Below are 24,374 nucleotides of genomic sequence, written 5' to 3' on the forward strand. Positions count from 1 at the left end.
GCCTGGGTGGTGGGGACGGGGCGGCTGGGGGAGGAGGCCACCAAGGAGCCGCAGCGGGAGAGGGCGTCGCTGCTGCATCCCGTGCCCAGAGTCGTCCTCCGGCAGGCTGTGCGAGGTCTCTCTCTTCCACCAGGCCTTCTGTGGGACACTCTGCTGCGGCTCTGTGCCTGGCGCCTGGCTCCCTCTCCTCTGGCCAGTGGCCTCCATGTGGTGGGCATCCTGAGCCTGCTCCTGGGGATTGCCTACAGGTGAGCACACCCAGACCTTGCGTTGCTGCTCCCGCCCACTCTGCTGCCTCAGCCGGATGCATTGTGGAGTCCCCAGGGCGCTTTCAAAGCACGCTGCTGCCTGGGCCCCTCTCCAGAGGTCTGATTCACTTAAGCATCGTTTGGACTCAGCCAGCCACAGTTTTCAGAGCTCCCCAGGTGACTCTAATGTGCAGCCAAGTAGGGGATAGCTCTGCGTTCTTTCCTGTGCCAGCAGCGCCCAGCATTCATGCCACCAGCATGCCTGGAGGGTACCCCGTCTTTAGTCCCCGCGAGCCCTCCTGGAACAGTGCGTAGTGGGTGAGGGAGAGGCTGGGTCCCAGGTGGGGGTGGCTCAGAATAATCGGAAGGCGGGGTTGTTTCAAAAGGCCCCCCTCCCTCCCCCACCCTGCAAGTCTCACAGCTCCCCTGTTGAGTCACTGGCCTGCTAGGGGCCAAGGGGGCCACATAAATACGTGACCAGGGAGTGGTGGCCCATGACCCGAGAGCACTCTCACACTGTAACAAACACTGCGGGCCAGGGTGCCCGCGACCGGACCCCTGGCCTGGTCCCTCCGGGGCCTCTGGGGAAGAGCCCTTTCCTGTCCTGTCAGTGAGGCAGCACCAGCTGAGCTCTCCGGCCAGTGTGCCCGATGGCGAGCACAGACGGACGTAGGGACAAGGGTAGGTCTCGTGGGTGGAGGAGACCGCTGCGCCCGGCAGGAGGGGCGACTGCGGCACTGGTGCCACCCCCCTCTGTTCTCTCACAGCTTCCACCTCTTCCACCCCCTGGCTTACGGTATGGTCGGCCCCCTAGCCCAGGACCCCCGCAGTCCGATGGCAGGACTCAGGTGGCTGGAATCATGGGACTTTTGAAGGCACTGCAAGGACCCAGCCTACTCCAGGAGCGTCCTGGGGATAGCCAGCTGTGGGGCCCATCCGGGAGCCTCCCAGCTGCGAGGAGGCTGCCCGAGCAGCCTGAGGAGTTCTGTCACCGGAGCGGAGCAAGCTCCAGGAGCAGACCCGGGACTGAGCCCAGCACCGAGCGCCACAGCTCCGTCTGCGGACGCCACGCGGGGGGGCGGCTCGGCCTCAGCCAGCGCGGAGCGCCACAGCTCCGTCTGCGGACGCCACGCGGGGGGCGGCTCGGCCTCAGCCAGCGCGGAGCGCCACAGCTCCGTCTGCGGACGCCACGCGGGGGGCGGCTCGGCCTCAGCCAGCGCGGAGCGCCACAGCTCCGTCTGCGGACGCCACGCGGGGGGCGGCTCGGCCTCAGCCAGCGCGGAGCGCCACAGCTCCGTCTGCGGACCCCACGCGGGGACGGCTCGGCCTCAGTCGACATCTCTCAGCCCATGTGCCCCAGTGTGCGGCCTAAGGAAGGAGGAGTGTGCCAGGGAGCGAGGCCCATAGACACAGTGACTGTGGACTGCTGAGTGTCATAAACTCGAAGAAATAGTCTGGATTTTTCACACTGGATTTGGTTAGTAAGTAAAACCCAGCAACCGTCTGACCCCCAAGAGGGCTGAGAGTGCCGACCGCACCTTGGGACCTCAGCAAGGGCAGCGCAGGTGGGACTGTGCTGCCCTTTGTCTCACAAGCGACCGAGTCTGGCTGAGCGTCCCTGACCTGGAGGGCTGGCCTCCCAGCTGCTCCGCACATGGCTGCTGCCAAGAGATCCCCGTGTGGCAGCAGGTGCCTGGACTCGCTGCCTGCCGCGTGCACGGAGGGCTGGGCTGCAGAGGGGGTCACCGAGGCTGCCCAGCCCTGGCTCACCCTCCTCTGAGAATGTCACACGAGATCGGTGGGGGGAATGGCGTCCTGTCCTTGGGTGCTCTGTGTCCCGTGCTCGGTGCCAGAGGCGGCCTCTCGCTGCCCACCTTTCCCTCTGCCCTGACGGCTGGGCGAGCCGCTGGGCCCGTGCTTAGCGGCCGCGGCAGCTGTGGTGCTGGGCTGGGGTCTCAGTGTCACTCACTGAGTGTCCCCGTTTTCCCTTCCCGAGTCCTTCCCGCTGATCCCCCTCACTCGCTTCATTTCCCTTTCTCTGTGACACTGTTGCACCATCTTTTTCCTCAAAGACCCGGAGCACCTAGAAATGCATTCTAGCTTCTCCTCGATCACTTTGAAGCCCGAGCGGGAGGCTCAGAGCTGTTCCTTTCACGTCCTCCCCAAATGAAAGGGGTTGGGGAAACCCCGGGGTCTCAACCACAGGCGAGCCCTCAGCCGCCTCCCTCCTCCCTGTGCGTGACAGAGTCTATTTTGTCTCAGGGGACTGTGATGCTCCACGGTTAATGCTGAGTCTCTGCCACACTCCAGCTGCCCTCCTCTAGCCCCTACCAACTCCGACAGGGTCAGAGCTCTTTAGAGTGTCTTCGGAGGCGGTTGCCACGGAGACTGGAAATTGGTCCTGGGGACAGGCTGTGCCTACCTACCTACTGGGTGATGGGGAGGGAAGCTTCTGGCCACATTTGGACGTTCAGACCCACCATCATTAATGTTAATAGAGGAAATACAGCAACATCAAAAGCAAGGCAGGTTTGTTAATTAGATCTGGGGGCCTGATGACCTCCCTCTCCCAGGGCTACAGCCCTTTTGACTTCCCCCAGCAGGAAGCGCTGCCTGTGTGCAGAGCCTGGGCTGCTGCTTAATTGCATTCTGGAAGGGAAGGAGGACAGGATGGAGAACCTCTGCTCACCCCTTCCACCCCACCACGGCCCTCCTCTCCTTCCCAGAGCGGGAGTTGCTTTCTTCTGAGCTGGCTGGGGGCAGCCATCTGGGCGGCTCTCCTGGAGGTAGAATGCAGGAATGCTTGGCTCTTAGCAAAGAGCACTGGCCCATAAGGACAACCAGGAGGTGGCTGTTGTCCCCTTGTGCCTTGTAGGAACTCTTTGGAAGGGAGGAGCTCTGAGAAAGCCAGCGGGGCAGCCCATCTGAGTGAGGGCGAGGAAGGAGGGACCCCGGCAGCTTCCTGCCCGTCTCAGCTAAGGTGGCCACACTGGGAACCAAGGCTCCGTCTGCCTCTGCCACTGCTTTCCGAGGAGGGGAGATGTGTCTGCCCACTCCCTCCTTTCTCCTCGCCCAGGCTGGCAGATCTGCTCTGAGCACAAGGCCACATGGCTGGGTGCAGCTTCAGGAGCTGACGTTCTGTTGGAAGATGCTGGGGAGAGGGGCTGTCAGGGTGGCGCTTTGACAGGAATTGGCAGAAATGTGACATGTCCCACACACTTGCTTGTGGCGGAAGAAGACATTGTTATCCCAAATCTAGTGAGCTTTTTGAGCCACATTTTGTATTTAAAAAATGTTTCCACAAATAGAGGCCATTTACTTTTGTAATAAATAGCTCATATTTTGAATGGCATGTTGTTCTTGTGCTTAATTGAATCTGACTTGACCTTTCCTCCCTGAGAGAGAAGAAGAATGTTTTGGGTGCAGGAACCGTTCTATTGTGTCTCGTGTCTGTGGCCACTGCAGTTCCAGCAGAGGCCCTGGGCATTTGGGCCCTCCCATGTATGGGTTAAGTAAGTAATGTTGGTTATTTTGTTTTATTTAAACTTATTCCAAAATAAGTAGGAAGCTAGACCTGTTTTTTTTTTTTTTTTTGTCTTTTAACCTGTCCACACAAGTGTAGAAAGGGGTGAGAGTAACAGTCATCTACTGAGACGGCTGACTGGCCCAGCATTATAGCAATTTCATCCTGTCCCTGTTTGGACAGGGGTCTTCTGTTATCAGCAGTGATGTTAAGGACCCCAGGCAGGTGAGAGCTGACTTGTGTTGGACAGCAGGTAGGGGAGGAGAAGAGCCCCGCACTGTGAAGTTGGGGGTCTTCTGGGCTCACTGACCGGCTCACTGACTGCCTCCCTCTCAGGATGAAGAGCAGTTGGAGGCAGTCAGGGTGGGTGTTACGCAGATCTTCAGGAGATGGGGCATGCCGAGGATCTGCAGGTTAGAGAAAGACCAAACACTTCTTTTTTTTTTTTTTTACAGAGACAGAGAGTCAGAGAGAGGGATAGTTAGGGACAGACAGACAGGAACGGAGAGAGATGAGAAGCATCGATCATCAGTTTTTCATTGCAACACCTTAGTTGTTCATTCATTGCTCTCTCATATGTGCCTTGACCGTGGGGCTACAGCAGATGGAGTAACCCCTTGCTCGAGCCAGTGACCTTGGGTCTAAGCTGGTGAGCTTTTGCTCAAACCAGATGAGCCTGTGCTCAAGCTGGTGACCTTGGGGTCTTGAACCTGGGTCCTCTGCATCCCAGTCTGATGCTCTATCCACTGCACCACCGCCTGGTCAGGCGAGACCAAACACTTCTTGACGGGCACAGCTTAGTTTACCAAGTCCCAACACATCTGCGACAATCCTATGAAGGCTCAGTGAACTCACTGCTGTTTTTGTCCTATTCTACCCATGAGAGATTCCGTTACTTGCCTAAGGCCCCACAAATAGTGGAACTTGAAATAGGCACCAAGTTGGATTTTTTTCTACTTCTCCAGCCTGGTCTTGGGACTAGAAGCACCTTTTCAGAACAGCCTGGCAGACCCAGATCCCCTGGGGAGAAGGCCTGGGCTCGGTTCAGATGTGTCCAGATCCAGCCTATTCCTCTGCATCCTGCTTAACGCACTGACAGCTCACCAGGGCCCGGGACCTCCTGGTGCACTCAGTGGTCTTCTGGAGGAAGAAGCCCTGATTTGTAGCATTGGTCGATTCTCATAGTATAAATACTCCTACTGTGCCCCGTTGCAGTCTACCAACCTGTTGTCACTGTATAAGTTGGGAAGATGCAGTGTGCTCTCACAAGCCATCTAAGAGCCAGCTCCAATACACCATTGACCCAACCTGGTGATGTTGGCTTGGTCTGAACTGGGGCCATAGCTTTTAGTCACAATTCATTAAAGTGAGGGAGGCAGTGGAGCATGGAGGCCTAAGGATGGGCCAGAGTGAGACCTGAGGTCACATCCTGTCTCTGCCACTTATTAACTATGTGACCTTGAGTTAATTACATAACCTTTGCCTCTGTTTTCCTCAGTGGTCAAGCAGGGGTGTAATAAATAGTACCTGCTTCATAGAGTTTTCATGAGGATGAAAAGAGTTTATGATGCAAAAAATAAAAAATAAAAATAAATTAATGATGCAAAATGCCTTGCACAGTGTCTGGAATGAATGCTCAATAAATGCTAGCTCTTTATTATTATTGGTGGTGATAATTGATCCCAGTGGCAGCACTGGCTCTAGACAGTATTTGAACTCTCCTTGGTGAGAACCTCCTGCCCCCGCTGTGGGCAGATACCAGATAGGGAGGGGAGCTCCAGTGCCCTGTCCCCAGGCACTCAAACATGTATTCAGACCGTCCGTCTCTGATTGGAATACATGACCTTGACTGCTTAGGCCCGGCCAGCTTCTCCGGCCTTTTCTCCCAGGGGAATGGAGGGGAATGGAGGTTGGAGGGCGCCTAGCCCTCTCCTGCCTCCTCCTGGCTATAGAAAGGCAGAGTACCTGCTGACTTCACTTACTAGCTAAGGCCATTACCTCCCATTAACTCATCAGACCAAGACCCTGTCCCAAGGACAAAGGGACAAGAAGGGTCCCATGTGTAGACGATTGCAAATTGAGTGGAGTGGGAAACCTTCAATGAGCCAGGTGGCCTGCAGGGAGCACTAGGCATCTGGGCACTAAAGAAGGAAAAGGTCACTGCAGATGGGACTTCCCCTTGTGACCTGGCTATAGGCCCAGGGGATACGACTGTGGAAGTCTAGTTCCTGAGCACCCTGGCCTTTTCCCTTCAGCCTCCTGCGCCTTTGTGCTCTATGTGAGGATATCTTGGGCTCGAGGACATGGCCTTGCTCTCCTACTCCAGCCCAGAGACCTGGGTGTGTGGAGAGCTGGAGAGGAGAGGACCAAGGGGACGCAGACTCCTGGGTCCTTGGAGGAGGGAGAACAGCTAGATGGTTCCATTGGGCTTGGCTGGATGCAGGAAAGACGAGTTCTGCTGAGGCCCTTAGTCCTGATCCAGGGCCAGAAGGAGTTCTAGAAGGCAAGGATTCAACTGTTTTCTGTCTCCATGAAAACAGAGGAGGTGGACTGAGAGGCCCCTGGGACTTCAGTACTTAATCCAGCTGTGCGCTAAGTACAGCTGAGGAAATGGAAAGTGGATAGAACAAGAGGAGAGAGGTTCAGACACTCACAAATGAGGGTAAATGAGGGTGAGCAGCATGCTTGCTCTCCCGAACCCGGACCGCTAAAATGGCTGGGCTTGACGAACTTTCTTTCTTTTTTTTTTTTGTATTTTTCTGAAGCTAGAAACCGGGAGAGACAGACAGACTCCCGCATGCGCCCGACCGGAATCCACCCGGCACGCCCACCAGGGGCGACGCTCTGCCCACCAGGGGGCGATGCTCTGCCCCTCCGGGGTGTCGCTCTGCAGTGACCAGAGCCACTCTAGTGCCTGGGGCAGAGGCCAAGGAGCCATCCCCAGCGCCCAGGCCATCTTTGCTCCAATGGAACCTTGGCTGTGGGAGGGGAAGAGAGAGACAGAGAGAAAGGAGGGGGGGTGGTGGAGAAGCAAATGGGCGCTTCTCCTATGTGCTCTGGCCGGGAATCAAACCCGGGTCCCCCGCACGCCAGGCTGACGCTCTACCGCTGAGCCAACCAGCCAGGGCTTAACGAACTTTCATGACTGAAAAGTTCAGTTCTTTTTTTTTTTTCTGAAGCTGGAAACGGGGAGAGACAGTCAGACAGACTCCCGCATGCACCCGACCGGGATCCACCCGGCACGCCCACCAGGGGCGAAGCTCTGCCCACGAGGGGGCGATGCTCTGCCCCTCCGGGGGGTCGCTCTGTTGCGACCAGAGCCACTCTAGCGCCTGGGGCAGAGGCCAAGGAGCCATCCCCAGCGCCCGGGTCATCTTTGCTCCAATGGAGCCTTGGCTGCAGGAGGGGAAGAGAGAGACAGAGAGGAAGGAGGGGGGGGTGGAGAAGCAAATGGGCGCTTCTCCTATGTGCCCTGGCTGGGAATCGAACCCGGGTCCCCCGCATGCCAGGCCGACGCTCTACCGCTGAGCCAACCAGCCAGGGCCAAAAGTTCAGTTCTAATTGACAGATGACCAACTTTACACCCTGAATGGCAAGCATGAGATTCTGTGCCTGAACTATTAAGAACATACATAGTACTTCTAGCTAACCTTTTAAGAGTCTTAAAAATTGTGGTATTGTGGAATGTTCAAGCTTAACTTCCTCAAAGTCCAGGTAAAGCAATGCTCAGTGCTGCTGCACCGGAGACCCCGCCCCCTACCCCCCAGCCAGGCAGCCTTGGGGCTAGGATTGGAACCCATAGGTTTCTAAAGACAGAGGCTCAGGAAAACAGCCTAGCTGGAAATGGCTGCATCTTGGCCCTGTCCCTAAGGTTGAGAGCCCTGGTGGCCCCCAAGGTGTGGGGGAGCCACAGTCAGACCCAGAGCTAGGGCAGAGGGCACCACAAGCCCCAGCCTGGTCATACAGGTAGGCCCCCTGGCATTCCCAGGTCTGACCCTGGGGAGGAAGGAAGGAGACCCTGCGCCAAGGGGGTGACAAATGCAAATGCTTCCAGGCAACGTGTGAGTGAGGCTTGTGGAGAGGTGGCTCCAGCAGAGGCTACCTAAGTCCATCAAGTTCAACACAGTGCCCCACCTAGTAAGTAGGTGGTAATATTATCACCCGTTTCCAGGTAAGAAGCTGAGACCGAGAGAGGCCCGACCATTTCTGTTAAGCTCTGAAGCCAGGCATTTCCCCTGCCACCAGGTCGTCTCCGGCCAGGGCCGGTTGCCTAGAGATGTTCGCTTTGATGGACGGAGGCGGGCGGGGGCCGCGGTTGCTTTAAAGCGCGGGAGTCGGCCTGCTCCGGGCTGTGCGGGGCGGGGCACTCTCCAAGCCGCGAGGCGCAGGGAGCGGGGACCTGGAGGGCCAGGGCGCCTCCACCTAGGGAGGGGAAGGAGCGGTGGCAGAATCCTTCCCGGCCGAGGCCCAGGGGCTGCAAGTGGTGCGGAGTGGCCCACGTCGCCACAGAGATGGGGCTGCACGTGCGGTGACGGTGCTCGCCCCCCGTGAGTCCCAGCCTTGCGCCCCTAATCCCTGGGCGAGCATGGAGCGCCCAGAGCTAGAGTTGATCCGGCAGAGCTGGCGGGCGGTGAGCCGCAGCCCGCTGGAACATGGCACAGTCCTGTTCACCAGGTGAGGGCGGCCCCGAGCCCCGGGGATGCTGGGGTGCGGGGGACGTGCGTGGCCAGGAATGGGTTCGAGGCGGCTGGGCCGGCTCCAGAGCAGGGAGAACTGACCCACTGCCTCTGCGCTGGGGCACCTCCAGAAATACACCGGAGGGGCCAGGCGCGGCGACCCCTCTCCTCTTCCCGGGCAAGGAAGCATCTTGCTTCCAGCGCCGCACATCCGTCCTAACGAGGCTCTGGGGGCGGGAGTGGGTCTTCACTCGGGTCTCGGTACACTCGGGTCAGCAGACACCACCCCGGGCGCTGCGTCCCCCACTCTGTGCCTCCAGAGTGTAACTCAGGGGTAACTCCAGCGGTGCCTACTGCTGCCAGTAAGGGGAGACTGCGCCCCCCTCCCCCGGCCCGTACGAGGAGGGTGGGCTGGACACCTGGCTGGAGGAGCCAAGGGTCCAGGTCCCAGGAGAGTGCACTTCTAGCAACTAACAGAAAGACAAACATTTCCGAGGAAAGGACCAAGCTAGGACAGAGAGCCACCAGAGAAGGATGACAGACGCCCAATTCTCACCACTGGGAAGAGGGAGGGGTAAGAGAGAGACAGCCCCTAAGTGGGCAGGAGATGCCAATCTTCAGTCTCAGTTGAGGGTCTCTCCTAACAGCTCTGCCATCATTGAAGAGCCAAGGCCCTCTTCCACCACAGCTCTTCTGTGCTTGACTCCCTACGCCAGCACAGAACTTCTGAGGACGCTTTTTAAACCCCACCCCCGTGTCCCCCTAAAAGGAAAAGAAATCCACAGAGTTACACAAAACCCTGATGAGCCGTCCCAGATGTTGCTGAGAGCTTTGGCTTTGTGTCTCTGGGCCTTTCCCAAGCCTACTGTTTATTGAGGCACCTTCTGTGCTTCCTCTACTTCCAAGCTATGTGACCTTAGGCAAGTTACTTAACCTCTCTGTGCTTGTTTCCTCTATAAAATTGGGATAACTGTGGTATCCACTGTGTAAGATTGTGAGGAATATACAAATGAGCCATGTGTAAAGTACTCAATGCTCAGTAAGTGTAAAGAGTTCTTAATACTACTGTTATCACCACTGGCTAGAGACCCTTCAGACATGGTAAGACTAGGACAGGAGTTGGGAACCTATGGCTTGCGAGCCAGATGTGGCTCTTTTGATGGCTGCATCTGGCTCGCAGACAAATCTTTTAATAAAAAAAAATAATAACGTTAAAAATATAAAACATTCTCATGTATTACAATCCATTCATTTCCTATTGCTCATGTTCAGTTGCGGGTGTCTGGAGCCAATCACAGCTGTCCTCCGGGACAACACCAAATTTTTATTGGATAATGCATAACGTACAAGGGTTGTTGTATGGCTCGCACGGAATTACATTTTAAAATATGTGGCGTTCATGGCTCTCTCAGCCAAAAAGGTTCCTGACCCCTGGACTAGGAGGTTCTGACCCAAGTCTGAGAAGTCATGGAGGGTGGGGGAAGGGTACGGGAGAGGGGGAGAGAGACAGGCTTTCTGTTTGAGGATCTCTTCCGGCCCCTGTAACTGTTCATGGAGGGGCTGCTACATGCTGGGTCCTGTGAGTGGCCGGGGGACACATACCCTTTCTGGGAAGAGGGTCCCAGCAAAGCTGAAGGGTCAGCTCCAAGTTGGAGCTATAAGTTGCTATAGCTTATGGCCAAAACTCGGGCTCACCACTGTGGCCGCCCCAGGAGCCAGGGCTCGCGGGGCTCGCTGGGCCTGCAGGCGCTAACACCCGCGCCTCCTCCCACAGGCTGTTTGACCTGGAGCCCGACCTGCTGCCCCTCTTCCAGTACAACTGCCGCCAGTTCTCCAGCCCGGAGGACTGCCTCTCCTCCCCTGAGTTCCTGGACCACATCAGGAAGGTGAGGGGAAGGCCCAGGTGAGGTGGCCTCTGGGATCCAGCAGAGCGCCTTCCTGGGAGCAGAGAATGAGGGACTTGGGAGAATGAGAATTACTTCCATTTTCTGCCCCAGGCCTGGTCTTCCTCCTGCTCCTTTCTTCTGGCTGAGCTGGGCCCAATCCGGGCCACCAGAGTCACTCTTCTCCCCCACCTTGTGCTCAGTCAGCTGGTCCCAGCTCCGTCGTTGCCCTTGGCCTTGTCCCCTGGCTCCTTTAGGTGGTGTTGGTGTTCACCTATTAGGGGCCATCTGCCCATGGAAACCAAGCTGGGGCGTTCTTAGAGGCTCTCGCAGGGCCTCAGCTTCCCCCGGCCCCAGGCAGACAGCACTGCCCACTGTCCTGCAGGCAGGGTAGAGCTTTCAGCCCTTCAGGAGAGAGAGGCGTCTTTCATGGTACGAGTCCAGTTCAGCCATCACACATTGAGTGCCTAGTGTACGCTCACACAGGTGCTTTCTGTTTCCGGTCCTCAAAACGGAGGGTCCTGGTGACCTTTCTTAGCTCTAGCTGGGACCCCTAGGTTCTGGACTGAGCAGGGAGATTGCTCTGGCCTCTCTGTCTCACTGCTGCCTTGGCCTTGACAGGTGATGCTCGTGATAGATGCGGCGGTGACCAACGTGGAGGACCTGTCCTTGCTGGAGGAGTACCTTGCCAGCCTGGGCCGGAAGCACCGCGCAGTGGGTGTGAAGCTCAGCTCCTTCTCGGTGGGTAAGGGGGCTCACCTCTCTCCTGAGCTCCTGACCTGAGGCCACCGCTCTCTCGGGGTCCTCCCTAATCTCCCCATTCCTGTACCCTCACATGACTAGAGCTGGGGACCTGCATCTGTAACCTACTTGCTGTGTGGCCCTGGCTCTGCCTTGACCTCTCTGAGCCTTCAATTTTTCTTCTCTTAGAACCATAGAAACTTAAGGAGCCTGTGGAATTAGCTGGTCTGCTCCATTTCCTATTGCTATATGTAAGACCATCCTAAACAAACAATGATTTCTAATTTCTCTGGGCTCAGTGGGGTGGTTTTTCTGTTCTACATGGTGTGGCTAGAGTGACTCGTGCGGTACATTCAACTTGGAGCTCAGCTGGGGATGGAATGTCCAGGGTGGCCGGTGGTCCTTGGGGCTCTCTCCCTGTAGCCTCGTCATTCATGGTCTAGCCGAGCTTCTGTACAGCGTAGCGGCTGAGTTCTGAGAGGAAGTGTTCCAAGAGGACAAGCCCAGCTGTGCAAGTGCTTTTCCGTACTCTGCTTGCATTACTCTTGCTAACATCCCATTGGCCACAGCGAGTCACACAGATGAGCCCAATGTCAAGGTAGAGGGCCCCTACACAAGGTGAGGTTCACTGGGGGCAGTCTGCCACTAAGTCCAGTCACCTTGCCAGGTGGTAAGCTCGTTGGAAAAGGGGCGAAATGTGTCTTGTCCTCTCCACCCCCAGTACTAGCATAGTGCCTGGTCTTCAGTAGTAAATACATGTGAAACAAATAACAAATGAGAGCCGTATTATTGCTGAAGGCTTACTGTGTGCAGAGGCTATGCTAAGAGCTTTTTATAGAGGACCTCATTTAATCATTCAACAACCCAATGAATTAGAACTTTTTTTTTTTAACTTTATGTAACTGATGAAGCAACTGAGGTGCAGAGAGGTGACATAACTTGTTCAAGGTCACAGTTCCTAAATGGTGGGATCAGAAGTGAACTCAGGTCCATCTGGTTGCAGAGCCTGGATTCTTAACACCCTGAAGGCTGCCTGGCAGAGGAGGAAACTGAGGCCTGCGGGCAATGGCTTTGCTTGGTTTGAGCTGGAGGCCCCAGGCAGTGCCTCGGCCTCACTCATGGGGTGGTTGCAAGACTGGGAGTGGGGCGAAGTGATTTGTTCACTAGAAAACCTCCCAGGTATGGTAAAAAGTAGGTACAATGTGGTCCCCAAGAATTGGGACAGAATCTTGCTCGGGAAGCATGAACCCCATGCAGGAGAGAAGAAAAAAGGCCCAGGAACCCTTACCAGCTCCAGGCCTCAGTTTTCTCACCTGTGGAATGGAGCGATGCTTCCTTGGCTCCGGAATGACCAGGTGCTGCTTGCCTCTGCAGACAGTGGGCGAGTCGCTGCTCTATATGCTGGAGAAGTGCCTGGGCCCCGCCTTCACACCCGCCGTGCGAGCAGCCTGGAGCCAGCTCTATGGGGCCGTGGTACAGGCCATGAGTCGAGGCTGGGATGGCGAATAAGGGGCCGCTTCTGCTCAGCAGCCTCCATCCGGTGGCCTTCATCTGTCTGTATCTGTCTGTTGGTCTGGGTCTGTTGTAGCCCAGGCTCCCCTAGACCTGCCTGCCTCTTGGTCCTTGTCCCCTTGGCCTTACCAGAGAGGTGATGGAGCCAGGCTGGGTCCCCGTACCCTACTCACCCCCACTTAAATACGGACAGGGTAGCTTTTCCTTTAGGCAATGGCTTCTGGAGTTCCCTGCAGCCCCTGTGGCTTCTTCCCTGCCTGCCTTCTTTCCCCTCTGCTGTCCCCTCTTCTTCCATGAGGAGGAGCAGCGTTTTGGTGGCCACGATGGTCTAGGGCGGGGAAGATACAGGGCTTTGACAGACGGGCTCTCTGTCAGCCTCCCACCCCGGGCGAGCCTGGGCCACGTCGGGGAGTGGGATGGCCAAGCTCCAGGCTCCATCTCCAATGCTTTTTTCTTCCAGGGTGTTTGCTCTTCACACGCGAAACGGAGGGACAGCTTTAGCTCTGTAGTGGAATCACAGGCAGGCCATCAGAACTGCTGAGGGAGCGGGAGGTGACCTGGCTCTGTGAGGGGCTCATCGGGGTCTCAGGAGCCCACTGCGATGTCACCATGTCACTGACAGTCTCTCTCTTGCGGTACCTCCCTTCCCCTCACTCAGCACTTCTGGTGGCAGCTCCCTTAGTATTGCTCTGCAGGAACCAGCTAGCCACCCAGGGCGGGGTAGGGCTGCAGAGGCCAAGGAGGGAGGGGTGACTTCGTTCCCAGGGACAGAAGCACGGGCAGCTCTTCCTCACCACCTGTTCCCGCAGGCCTGAGCTGCCTCTCCCTGACCCTCCTTTCTGCCTCTGGCTGCACCAACGTGGGCCCCCAGCTCCCCATCTTTCAGACCCGGTGTGTGCCTGTTCTCAGGTGGGTGGATAGACGAGGAAGCAGCAGGAAAGGACCTCTACCCTCACTCTGAGCTGTCTGCACTTTTATCTTTTGCTCCGTGCCGTGGTTATGTAAATTCATGATGAATAAACCTCCTCTGTGTGCCTCTCTGACCCTCTGGGACTGGTCTTTTCTTGAGTGTCGGCTTGTATCAGAGGAAGCTGCAGAGTGCTGGGTCTGGGGCCGGGCAAGAGGAGGCGATCAGGGTCAACGTGAGAACAGGTAGGAAAGAAGGGAGAGGACTGGGGAAGCCAATGGTGGAGATGGAAGTAGGGGTCTGTGGTGGACACTGCCCAGCAGGGCACCAAATCCAGTGTCTCTTCCGCCTGGGCATAGAGCTGGACTACATTTCCCAGCCTCTCTTGCAATTAGATGGGTCATGTAATCAAATTCTGGCCAATGGAATGTATGGACATGTATGTATTCCCAGACCTGCCTTCTCCCCAAAACTCCCACACGCTCCTCTGTGTTCTGTCATCCTTCTGCTGGCTGGATACAGACCTCACAGTGACCTTGAGGAGAGAGCCCACGCTTCAGAAGTGCTTGGTGGGGCCCAGGTCCTCCTCCAGTAGGTAGAGCAAGGACTCGCCCATTTTGAATTTTACAGGAAAGAGACATAAACTTCTATTGTGTTTGTGTCATTATACATTTGTGGGTTGGTTTGTTACAACACATGTCCACTCTAATCCAGAGTCTGAAGCAGTTCACTGGTCAGGGACCTGGCAGCCCACTGCTGGTGCACAAGGTGAGGCCAAGGATAGGATGGGGCCAGGTGTCAAGACAGTGCAAAGGGCACCAAAGACTGAGGAAAGCTTGTAGGTCCTCCTTAGAGGAGAAGGTACCAATCCCAGGTGGGCTTTCTAAGGACATTAAACAAGTTAATCTGGAGTCTACAATAGAGTTGAAGAGCAAGTGTGTGTGTGTGTGTGTGTGTGTGTGTGTGCGCGCACGTGCACATGCGTGTGTGTGCAGGAGGATAAGGCTGACAGGTAGAGAGACCGCCAGGGGCCTGGGGAGGGATCAGCATCAAGAGTGGGCATCATGTCAACGGGCTTGGGTTAACCCCCCACGGGCCGTGGGGCCCTAGAGCTGGGCAGTGAGTGGCTGGAAGACTGTGGCTGGGCCACTGCCCTCACCCCAAAGCTTCAGTCTTCTCAGCCAGGACCATGTTGCCGGTGTCGGCACAGCCTCCTCGGCTCCCAGCAAGCTCAGGCGCCCAGGCCTGCCGGGCTGTGTGACCGCAGACATGGGTCTGGAGCACGTTAAGCATGGTTTTCCCACTATGGGACCACACACTTTTTTTTTCTTGAGCCCCACAGTCTACATGGAGAGAGGGCCTCTTCACTGTGTGATCTGATAGCGGCTCAGACGCTGGAGGCCACGCCTGGCCTGTGGTTCTCAGATGTTGGACAACCACTCAGGTGACCCAGGTGACCTGCTTGGGAAAGTCCGAACACTCCCCTGACCTGTGTCTTGAGACATCCTAAGCACGAGTGCTTTTTACCTCTCTTGCAGGCTACCCTCTGCTTGAGCACATGTGCATGTGCGTGCGCATGTGTGTGTACGTGTGCTTGGGGGGGTAACTCCTCCCTTTCCTCAGCCCTGTAACCCTCTCTCTCTCCTGTGTTCCTATCAGTTCACATGTCCACCTTTTATAAAGAGCTGCCCAAGCCACACCCCTCTCCTCTCTCCAGCCACCACCCTGTTTCTTTACTTCCTTTGAGAGCAAAACTCTTCCAAAAGAGTTGTCTTTCCTTACAGTTTTTCATGTCCTCACCCATATGAGAAAACAGGAGCCTATTCCAACCCGGCTCCCCCACCCACCCCTAATCTGTTACCACCAGGTCACCAACAACCTTTGTCCTGAGAAATTCACGGTCATGTTTCAGTCCTCAACTTGCTCTTTTGCTCAGTGGCACTTGGAAGAGTTGATTGTTCTTGCCTTTATTTTTAAACTTGGTATTACAGAAAAGATGTTCACGTACACAAAAATCAGAGCCCCGTGAACGTCCATGCGCCCTTCACCCAGCGCCTACGTCGAGCACTCAGGTCGCCCCTGCCCCTTTTACTTTGCTGGACGGCTTTAGAGCAAGCCCCAGACTTCCTGTTCTTTCACCTGGGAAGTCTTCCATGTAAACTTCTGATCCTTTTGTTCCCTTATAGCCCCTGCCATCTACACACCTACCAAGATGAACAGTGTCTCCTTAACCCCACCTCATGCCCAGTCCGTGTCTGAAATCCGCTGATGTCTCAAAGATGTCTTTCTGCAGCTGGTTTGTTCAACTCAGGGTGTGACCAAGGGCCACTCATTGCATCTGGTTGTGTCTCTTATACTTTTCATTCTCTATAGCCGCTCGCCCACCCCTACACCTTTGATTTGTGGGAGAAACCAGCTCGTCTGTCTAATGGTGTGTCCAGCCTTCTAATTTGGCTGATGCTTCTTCTTGGCATCTTTGAATTCATTCTTCTATGCTTTGTGTTTACTGTCAAGTGTAGTTAGAGCTGGGGGCCCCTCCTTCCTTTTGGAGTTGCTTTCTTTTCTGGGCTTTAGGGACGCCAGTCTCTCCAGGTTTTCCTCTTTCCTCACTGCTCCTGCTGCTCAGTCTTCCTTGCGAATTCTGCTCCCCTCTCCCTTGGACCTCCCTGGCCTCCCCTCGCTCCCGCAGAGGTCTCCACCAGTCTGTGCCTTGAGCACCTCCCATGTGCTGCTGACTCTGAAGTTTACGTCACCTCCCTAGCTCTCCCTTATTCCAGACTCCGGTCTCCAACCACCTGCCCAGCATCCCCACGAGGCATCTCAAATGTGACAGGACCAAAATTGAGCTCGGTATTTTCCCCAGACCCACCCTTTCCAGCCTCCTCTGGAGTGCACCAGTTTACCAGTTAGTTGTTCGGGCTGAAGAACCGGGAGCCATCCTTTCTTCCTTGCTCTCCCTCAGACCCCAGATCTAATCTATCCCTGGACTGCACTCTGGATTTCTCCAGCTCTTTACTTCTGCGCTGCCCCACCCTTGTCTGAGCTGCCACGCCGTTCCTCCTGGACTTTCCAGCAGAGCCCCCGGGGGGGTTCTGGTCCCACCTCATCCCCACCACAGTGATCGCCTCATCACCCAACAGGACCGTGTCACCCCCAGGGCCAGAACCCCCAGCAGCTGCCCACATGCCGAGAGTAAACCCCGGAGTCCTCACCGTGACCTGCAGAGCCCCGGTTCCCCCGCAGCCCGTGCCTCCCTCTGCTCCAGCCACGCTGGCCTCCCCTCACCCTCGGGCGCTCCACTCCGCCCCGCCCCTTCACGCAGCCTCTACCTGCTCCCGTCTCCCCGCTGAGCTCGCCCGAGACTCCCCACGTCCCGTTGCTCCCCTCCCCCCTCTCCTGCTTTATTTCCCCTCCAAAGCACTCATCCCTACCTGACATCCACTATTTAAATTTATTGTGCTTATGGCCTATTGCATTTGAAAAGAGAAGGCTGGCCGGAAGGACGCTGTGAGTTCTGTGTTTGGAGGGAAGAGGAGATATTTAAAACCCTCGCTGAAGGTGATGGGGTAGCGGGAAGCGATTGCTGAGGCCTGGTGTGTGTGTGTGTGTGCCCACACAGCAGTGATTACTGAAGGGAATACTACAGCAGAAGCTGTGCTAGTGCTGGTATCAATCCCTCATAAGCCAGAAAGCAAATGCTTGCTTGAGCCTAACCTTTGATTACCCACGAGGCACCTGACACTGGAGCCTCCTGGAAGCAGCGTGGAGTGAGGTTTCCCAGCCCATGGGCCTGTAATTACAGTGATACCTCGGTTTTCCTCAGATAATCTGCCAGAAAACAATTGGCAAATCTGAAACCAATGAAAACCGAGGCAGTTATTTCCATATGAATCAATGTAAATCCAATTAGTTTGTTCTAGACACTCCAAAAGACATACCAAAAACACATTTTATAGAGAATAAACATAGCATTTAATACTAAAAACAATAAGAAATTAATAGTGAATATAAAAGACTAACGTAAAGAATAAATGAACATTTAACACAGCATTATTAGCAAGGGAAACACTTAACAGGGACAGTGAGATTTGAGCACATGTGATTTTATCTTACATGTGTGTTACGTATATTTTGAAACTGAAAAACGCAAAATAAACACATTACACCGAATTCTGTGTACGCAGTACTCACTCACATGTAATTGTAGTATTAGCACTCGCAATCAATAAAAAAAAGCACAAAAACACTGGAAAGTAATGGAATTGTTTGGCGAGACACATGGGGTGACGCTCACACAACAAGAAACACCACCACGCTGAGCAGGAGAACGCGTGGGTCGCCCCTTGTTTCCACAAAATTAGCAGCGAGGTCAAGTGGGCACGCCGACGAAATTCGAGGCAACTGACGAAAACCAAAACTGATGACAGCCAAAGTCGGCGAAAACCGAGGCATTGCTGTACTTACAGGCTGCAGGTGAGACACAGTGTGAGGCTCTGAGACCGGCTTCCCCATTCCAGGGACTGGAGGCTGGGTTCGGTTTCCTTACCTACTCAATTTTCCCTGCACACAAGAGTCACCTGGCGGGCTTTTGTAAAATAGGGGTCCCTAGGCCCCACCCCAGAAGGTCTGCTTTGTCCTGGGGTGGGGCATGGACACTGAAGTTGTTGAAAATCTCCCAGGAGATTCATTTGCAGCCAGGATGAAGAACTCCAGCACCGGAGGCTCGAGAGATGCTGGGCCGCTGGTTGTCAAGGCCGAGGGGTAGTCAAGTATTTGGAAACATCCTCTGCTGAGAGCAGCCGTGAACCGCCTTCCCCTAAGCCAGGCCCCCGTGCCTGCCGCAGAGTGGACCTAGAAACTGGAGCTGGGCCGCGATGGAGGTCGCTTAGGACAGACCTGAGCCTCCTCCCTCAGCTGCGGGAGAGGGGCAGAGAGCTGGCCCTGGACGTGCTTGGCCTCCAGGCAGAGCCTCCTGGAGCCCAGGACTCTCCTGCTTCCTTCCAGCCTGACAGAGCTCCAGAGCCTCCTTGGGCAGAGGCCATCAAGCCGGTGTCCTGGCCTCCCTGGCACCAGGCCTCCCTCTTAACTTGTCCCTGAGACCCGTCCCCCGCCAGTCCCACTCTCCAGGCCTCATCTTCCCAGCTGAGGATAGAGAAGACTGACCAACCTTAGTCTCCCTTCTGGACCTCACACTGAGGGACCACAGCCCTCCCTCTTGGGCTTCTTAGTCTGTCCTGTGTCTGTCTCCGCCTGAGCTACGTCCTCTGAAAGGTCTGCTGCACCGAGGAGTGGCCTGGGGCCAGTGGTCTGGGGGGCTGTGCAGCCTTCTGGCCCCTGGAAGGAGACTCGGAGGGGTAGCTGTCCAGTGGGAGCCATGGATCGTAGGAGAGGCTCCTTGTTTCTATAGCAGCCATCAGCCCGACGCCGTTCCCAGGCCGTGGGGCACAGTCCTCCCAGCCGGCCAGGGTCATCGCACTTCTCTGGCCCCTGAAGCAGCTCTCATGTATTTCATCTGACCTGATGTGGAAAACGCTCACTCCGAGGGGAGAGGAGTCAAGGGCACAGGCCCTGGCCTTGTGCTCAGGCTCATGCCAGGAGGGGGTTTAAGCCCACGCCCACTGGTGGGCTATGACAGCGTGAGGAGAGGGCCCAGGGAGGGGGCTGGGGAACAGGGCAGCTTGCCCTTGAGCTTGTCCTCTGTCCTAATGGGAAGCAGTGGGGAGGAAGCCTTCCCACCATGCCTTCTGTCCCTCACCGAGCCCGCTCTGTTCAGCAATATGGCGGAACAGTCATCCTCATGTCCTCCTACCCTACTCTCTGGATGAGATGACCATTCCAGGGTCATTAAGCTGGCTGGAGGGAGGCCAGACCCCCAGGGTCCTAGGCCAGGACGCATGACCCCCAGCACAGGGAATTTTCCCCTTCTTGTCGCACTGCAACAGCAGACACTGCTAGTCTTTGCTAGAGGGCGTTTCTTATCCCATTCAGGCCTGACCTGCCAGCCCCACATCCCGCCAGAGCTCAGCCTCCCCTTGACCTGCCCTGCCCTCACGCTGCTGGCTGAGGCTGGCGCAGACCTGAGCCCTTTCCTGTCTCCTTTCTGGAGGCCTCCACCTAAAATCTTCATCTTGTCCAGTCCGGCTTCTTGTCCGGCCGACAGCCTGCTCTTGGGGCCCCGCACTCAGTGCAGGGCTTCTGCTGCTCAGGGAGGTGGCCCAGTGGCTTCCTGGGTAGTTCACAGACCAGAATGTTCTCCTTTATTGCTCAGGAGCTCTTGGGGTACCCATGGCAGAAAGAACGAGGCAGAGTCACTTCCCTTCTCCCCAGCAGACCAGCAGCACCCGGCAGGCCTTCCCCTGTGAGGACAGGGGCCGCCAAAGGCCTCAGGGGTGAGAGGACCCCAGAAGCCAAAACTATGAAGGGTGGTGCTCCAGCCCAGTGACCTCAGGGAGGGTCGTCTCTTAGCAGCGCCGGTTCCAACCAGGCGGAGAGAAAGCCCTTCTGGACGGACCCAGATGCAGAGGCTCAGGCCAGCAGAGGTTGGGGGGATGTTTATTCAAGGCACGGTCATAGCATTGACAAGGTTCAGCATTCTGGCACATTCCTTCAGTGATGGTGGCCAAGGGAAGTCCATACCCCTCACCCCAGTCCCCATAGGATGCAGTGCTGCTGATAGGCACTTGGCTTCCAGAAGCATCTGAGGAAGAGGCGGGCAGGCATGGAGTTGCTCAAGGCCTGGTAGGGCACTTCTCGAAGGCTCTAGGCAGTACTGGGCCCCCCGCCCCAGAGGCAGTTCCCTCCAGATGGATCAAGTCTGAGAGAAGGTGCTTCGGTGGACAGACAGGGGAGAGGCCGCTGGGAAGTGGGCCAGTGGGGTGGGGTGGAGGCCAGTGCGTGAGGCAGGTGTGGGCTGACAGCAGGCGGGGGGGGGGGGGGTGCGCCAAGATGTGGGTGTAGGGAGCCAGAGCACGCCCACACCCCTCACAGTGACCAAGGGTGGTCGAGCAGCCAGGGTGGGGCCCTGCCAGTTGCCCTGGATCTCCAGAGAGGGTAGAGAAGCGAGTAGACTCTGGAACCTTCCTAACATTTGCACTGCCTTCTCAGAACCAGTCTGCACTTGACCCAGATTCAGAGGGTGAAGCCCCCAGACCTGCTGCCGTGTCAGCTTCTGGGACCCTTTCCATCTGCAGCTTCCACAGGCTGCGGGGGCGGGGGGGGGGGTCAGGGGGAGGAGGGAGGAGAGCTGGCAGCAGAGGGGGGGGGAGGGGTCAGGGGGAGGAGGAGGAGAGCTGGCAGCAGAGGGGGGGGGGGGGGTCAGGGGGAGGAGGAGGAGAGCTGGCAGCAGAGCGGCGGGAACAGCCCTGCAGGGGCTTTGGAGGCCGGAGGTAGGTGCCAGCCAGGTGTCCAGGGAGGCCTGCCGGCCAGCTCGGTCAGGACTCCCCGCACCTGGGGGTCAGGCAGCACCTGCAGCTCCCTGCTGGGGCCCTGACCACCCTGCTCTGGAAAGGACCCCCTCCCCCACTGGCTGGTGAAAGGCTAGGGAGAGGGGCCCCAGAAGGGCCTTGGTTTATGAGGCTGGCCGGGCGTAGTTCCCCCTTTTCCTAGTCAGACAAGTAATGGGAAAGGCTGCCTCCTCCCCAGCAGACCCAAGCGCTCTGGAAAGATCCCTCAAGTCAAAGCTTGGGCCACGGAGGATCTCCGGGGTGAAGCTAGAAATTTCTGGAGCTAGGATGTGGGCAAGGATGAAGCAAGAAGAAGGCCCGGGTGACCTGAGTTCAGAGGTACCTATATGCCTGGGACCCAGTAAAAACCCCAGGTGAGGGGGTCCCGGGCCCACCTTTAGCAGGGTGGCTGCAGGGACTCCGACCATTGAAGGAAGGAGCTCAGGGCAGCTCTAGAGCATGCAGGCCCCATGGACTCGGCCTGTTCTGGTCCACTGAGGCCCCAGCTAGCCCTCCTCTATGATCTCTCTTGCCAGACTGCCTGGTAGACCTCGTGGAGGCCTCTCCCCCAGGCAGTGGCCTGCACCCCCTGCCTGCGGCATTGTTCCTGCTCAGAATTGGCCTCCTCAGGAGCGGCAGTTCTGGGGGGGACAGCCCAACACCACCGGATAGAGCTTCCCATCGAGGGCCACAGCCCCTCCCAGCCCCGCCCCTCTCAGGGCATCCACAGTGTCACAGCCAGGACGGCCCTGCAGACCACCTGAATGGTCTTTAGCCAAGAGTAGAGGAAGGTCTTACTAGGGGGGTAGGGAGTAGCCAGGGCCTTCAGTCTGAAGCACGGGCTCCTCACCCTGAGCTGCTGCCCACCCTGGCACACTGGGGCCCAGGCACGCAGGTAGGTCTGAGGCGGGAGCAGCTCCCAGCGTCCACACCCTTGGCCTTGGGGCTCCTCTCATCAGGCCGTGGGGGTCGGGCAGTGGCTCTGGTTTCCCATCGCCCACTGTTTTGAGAGAAGGGCCTCCCCCCATAAATTCTGCCTCTGCCTCTCCCACCTTATAGTAACAGTGGAGGTTTGCCTTCATCAAAATGCACACAGGTCCCATTTAATGCCTGATCATATCTCAGCTACCCTTACAGGAATAGAAAGAAGATGTCCCCTGCTGCCTCTGGGACATCTGTCGAGGGGCAGAGGAACAGAAAGGGCCTCAGCCATCTTCTCTCAGGTCTATGGTATGGGCTCAGCCGCCCCTTGCTCTGGTGGAAGCGGAAACTTTCTCTTTGTAGATCCCCACGCAGGGAAACCTGGATGAGGCGGCCATCCGTGTCTTGTTGACGAGGCCCAGCACATGTCCCTGTGCTTCCTCGGACTGCAGGGAGGGGTGGGCCAGGGAGGGGAGGGTGTGGGTAGGAGCAGCGGAAGCTCCTTGGCAGGGCAGCTGGCAGAAGGGTAGAGAAGACCCAGAAAGCTTTCAGTGGGCTTCTTTCTGTCTCTTTCCTTATGCACACAGTTCTTCTTGACCCAGGAAGGTCCCCAACCTTCAGTCCCTGCGCCCAGGGCTTCAGCCACCTCTCCTGAGCTGTGGTGCTTGCCTGTGTCCTCTGTGTCATCCTGGGGTCCTGTGCACTGCCCAGCGCCTCCCATTGTAGCCGGTCGGCAGGCCAGGTCCTCCACGCGGCCAATGGCCGAGTCGGCAGGCGTCTCCATTAGGTCTTTCTAAAGTCTGCAGGAAGTAGTGGGGAGGTCCAGGCCGCCCTCTTGCTTCTCCCTGCCTGGCCCTCCCCTGGCCGCCACTCCTGCTGGAGTCGCCAGGGAGAAGCCTCGGGTCCTGGTCAGTGGTATTGGCTCTGGCCCTGCAGTTCCAGGCCTTCCTGGTACTGGGCCGAGTCCAGCTCCCTTACAAAGCCCCTCACATTGCTCTCTTCTTCTTCTTCTTCTTCTTCTTCTTCTGGCTCTGTGTTCATGGTGCCATAGGTGTGCCGGGCAGGGGAAGAGGCTGGGGTCAGGTTCATCTCCAGGTCTTGCAGCACGGTGGCCACATACAGCTGCTCAGGACAGAGAAGGGAGATCAAGGTGATGTCACATTTGTGGCAAGGCCCTGGACACAATCTTCCCCCTTACACCCTACCCCCAGAGCCTCTGCCCCTCCGAACCACGATCCCTCTTCACCAGCAGCTTGAGTTCCGGCCATCCTGCCTGCTTAGTCACTCCTGGTCATTAATTAGCATCTGCAAGCTCTCTGGACTAGTTAGTGCAGCTCTCCTAACTTAGAGTTCATTGTTCCTCCTGCACAGGTGCCGTTCATTCTTGGTTCCAGGTCGGGCTGAACCCAGGGGGGATGACATTAGGCTCCCCTCTGCCGGGGTCTGGAGAGACCCTCCCGCGTTCCTGAGCTAGTGCACTTTCTAACAGAGCTTCAGAGGCGCATCCACAACTCCCTCAGGCTGTGTCACTGGTTGGCCTGTGGGTCAGGATTTGAAGCCGAGACTGCTAGCTGAGGTCCTGGTCATGTGACCTGTCAAACACAGGACGGGCCCGGGAACACCTGGGAGGACAGCAGAGCAGTGAAACACAGGAAGTACTGGGGACAGCGCAGTGTTCGTCTTTCCTTGAAGTGGCTTTAAAAAAAAAACCCTCCTAATTTTGAAAATAGATAATTACGGGATAGAATTAAATTCTATCCTTTTCTTGTAGGAATTTATTTCACTGAAAGCTAACAGCTCTAGCTGATGAGGGAACAATGTTCCTGCAGGAGAATCTAGACATTTGCATAATGCCAAAGTAAACCCCATAGATGACCTTTCAGTTCAAAGTGGAAGAATTGTAACCAAACAATGGAAGAAGCCAGCTGCCATCCTCCTAATCGGGGAGTCATCTTAGCATCGTTAATTGGAATACACGGGATATTATACATCCCCTGGTGTGATGCACAGCACTACCTTAATGTGGTCTAGCCCTGAGTGTTGAACTTGAATCTATCAAGCCTTTGGATCTAACTTCTAGTTTTTAGAAACTACAGGAAGTAGTAGAATGTGCTATAAGACATCACAAAGAAACAGTCATCAAAACCCAGAAGGTGGGCCTGACCAGGTGGTGGCGCAGTGGATAGAGATTTGAACTGGGATGCGGAGGACCCGGGTTCGAGACCCCAGGTTGCCAGCGTGAGCGCGGGCTCATTGGGTTTGAGCAAGGCTCGCCAACTTGAGCCCAAGGTCGCTGGCTCGAGCAAGGGGTCACTTGGTCTGCTGTAGCCCCCGGTCAAGGCACATATGAGAAAGCAATCAATGGACAACTAAGGAACCGCAACGAAGAGTTGATGTTTCTCATCTCTCTCCCTTCCTGTCTGTCCCTATCAGTTGCTCTCTCTGACTCTGTCTCTGCCACAAACAAACAACAAAAAAACCCAGAAGGTGGGACATTCTGCAGGATCACTGGCTTGGTCTC

The 24,374-nt window shown here is 56.4% G+C and overlaps 3 protein-coding genes across 10 annotated transcripts in view; 2 read left to right on the forward strand and 1 right to left on the reverse strand.

Moving 5' to 3' along the window:
• The window catches only part of POMT2 (protein O-mannosyltransferase 2), a 43,065-nt gene extending 39,470 nt beyond the window's left edge, over positions 1-3,595 (forward strand). For 3 of the 4 annotated variants that reach the window (XM_066273171.1, XM_066273172.1, XM_066273173.1), the window contains 2 exons: positions 134-248; positions 1,016-3,595. In XM_066273171.1, coding sequence (XP_066129268.1) covers positions 134-248; positions 1,016-1,678 — 778 coding nt within the window. In that variant the 3' untranslated portion in view covers positions 1,679-3,595. The remainder of the gene's footprint in view (positions 1-133; positions 249-1,015) is intronic. The other variant, XM_066273174.1, reaches the window with a different exon arrangement.
• A 4,545-nt stretch (positions 3,596-8,140) lies between these two features.
• Positions 8,141-13,613, forward strand: NGB (neuroglobin). Its single transcript, XM_066274519.1, has 4 exons — positions 8,141-8,445; positions 10,222-10,333; positions 10,952-11,071; positions 12,446-13,613. Exons 1-4 carry the CDS (start codon positions 8,357-8,359, stop codon positions 12,578-12,580), a joined length of 456 nt encoding a protein of 151 aa, XP_066130616.1. The 5' UTR covers positions 8,141-8,356; the 3' UTR covers positions 12,581-13,613.
• A 7,185-nt stretch (positions 13,614-20,798) lies between these two features.
• The window catches only part of TMEM63C (transmembrane protein 63C), a 75,307-nt gene continuing 71,731 nt past the window's right edge, over positions 20,799-24,374 (reverse strand). For all 5 annotated transcript variants that reach the window (XM_066276605.1, XM_066276604.1, XM_066276607.1 and 2 more), the window contains one exon: positions 20,799-22,975. In XM_066276605.1, coding sequence (XP_066132702.1) covers positions 22,763-22,975 — 213 coding nt within the window. In that variant the 3' untranslated portion in view covers positions 20,799-22,762. The remainder of the gene's footprint in view (positions 22,976-24,374) is intronic.

Source organism: Saccopteryx bilineata, chromosome 4, assembly GCF_036850765.1.
Source record: "Saccopteryx bilineata isolate mSacBil1 chromosome 4, mSacBil1_pri_phased_curated, whole genome shotgun sequence".
NCBI lineage: Eukaryota > Metazoa > Chordata > Mammalia > Chiroptera > Emballonuridae > Saccopteryx > Saccopteryx bilineata.

Bases quoted from the DNA above. Each gene is read 5' to 3' on its own strand.
- NGB (XM_066274519.1), top strand. From the start codon at position 8,357: ATGGAGCGCCCAGAGCTAGAGTTGATCCGGCAGAGCTGGCGGGCGGTG. The intron at 8,446-10,221 runs GTGAGGGCGGCC...CTCCTCCCACAG, and splicing joins GGCACAGTCCTGTTCACCAG to GCTGTTTGACCTGGAGCCCG. The intron at 10,334-10,951 runs GTGAGGGGAAGG...TGGCCTTGACAG, and splicing joins TCCTGGACCACATCAGGAAG to GTGATGCTCGTGATAGATGC.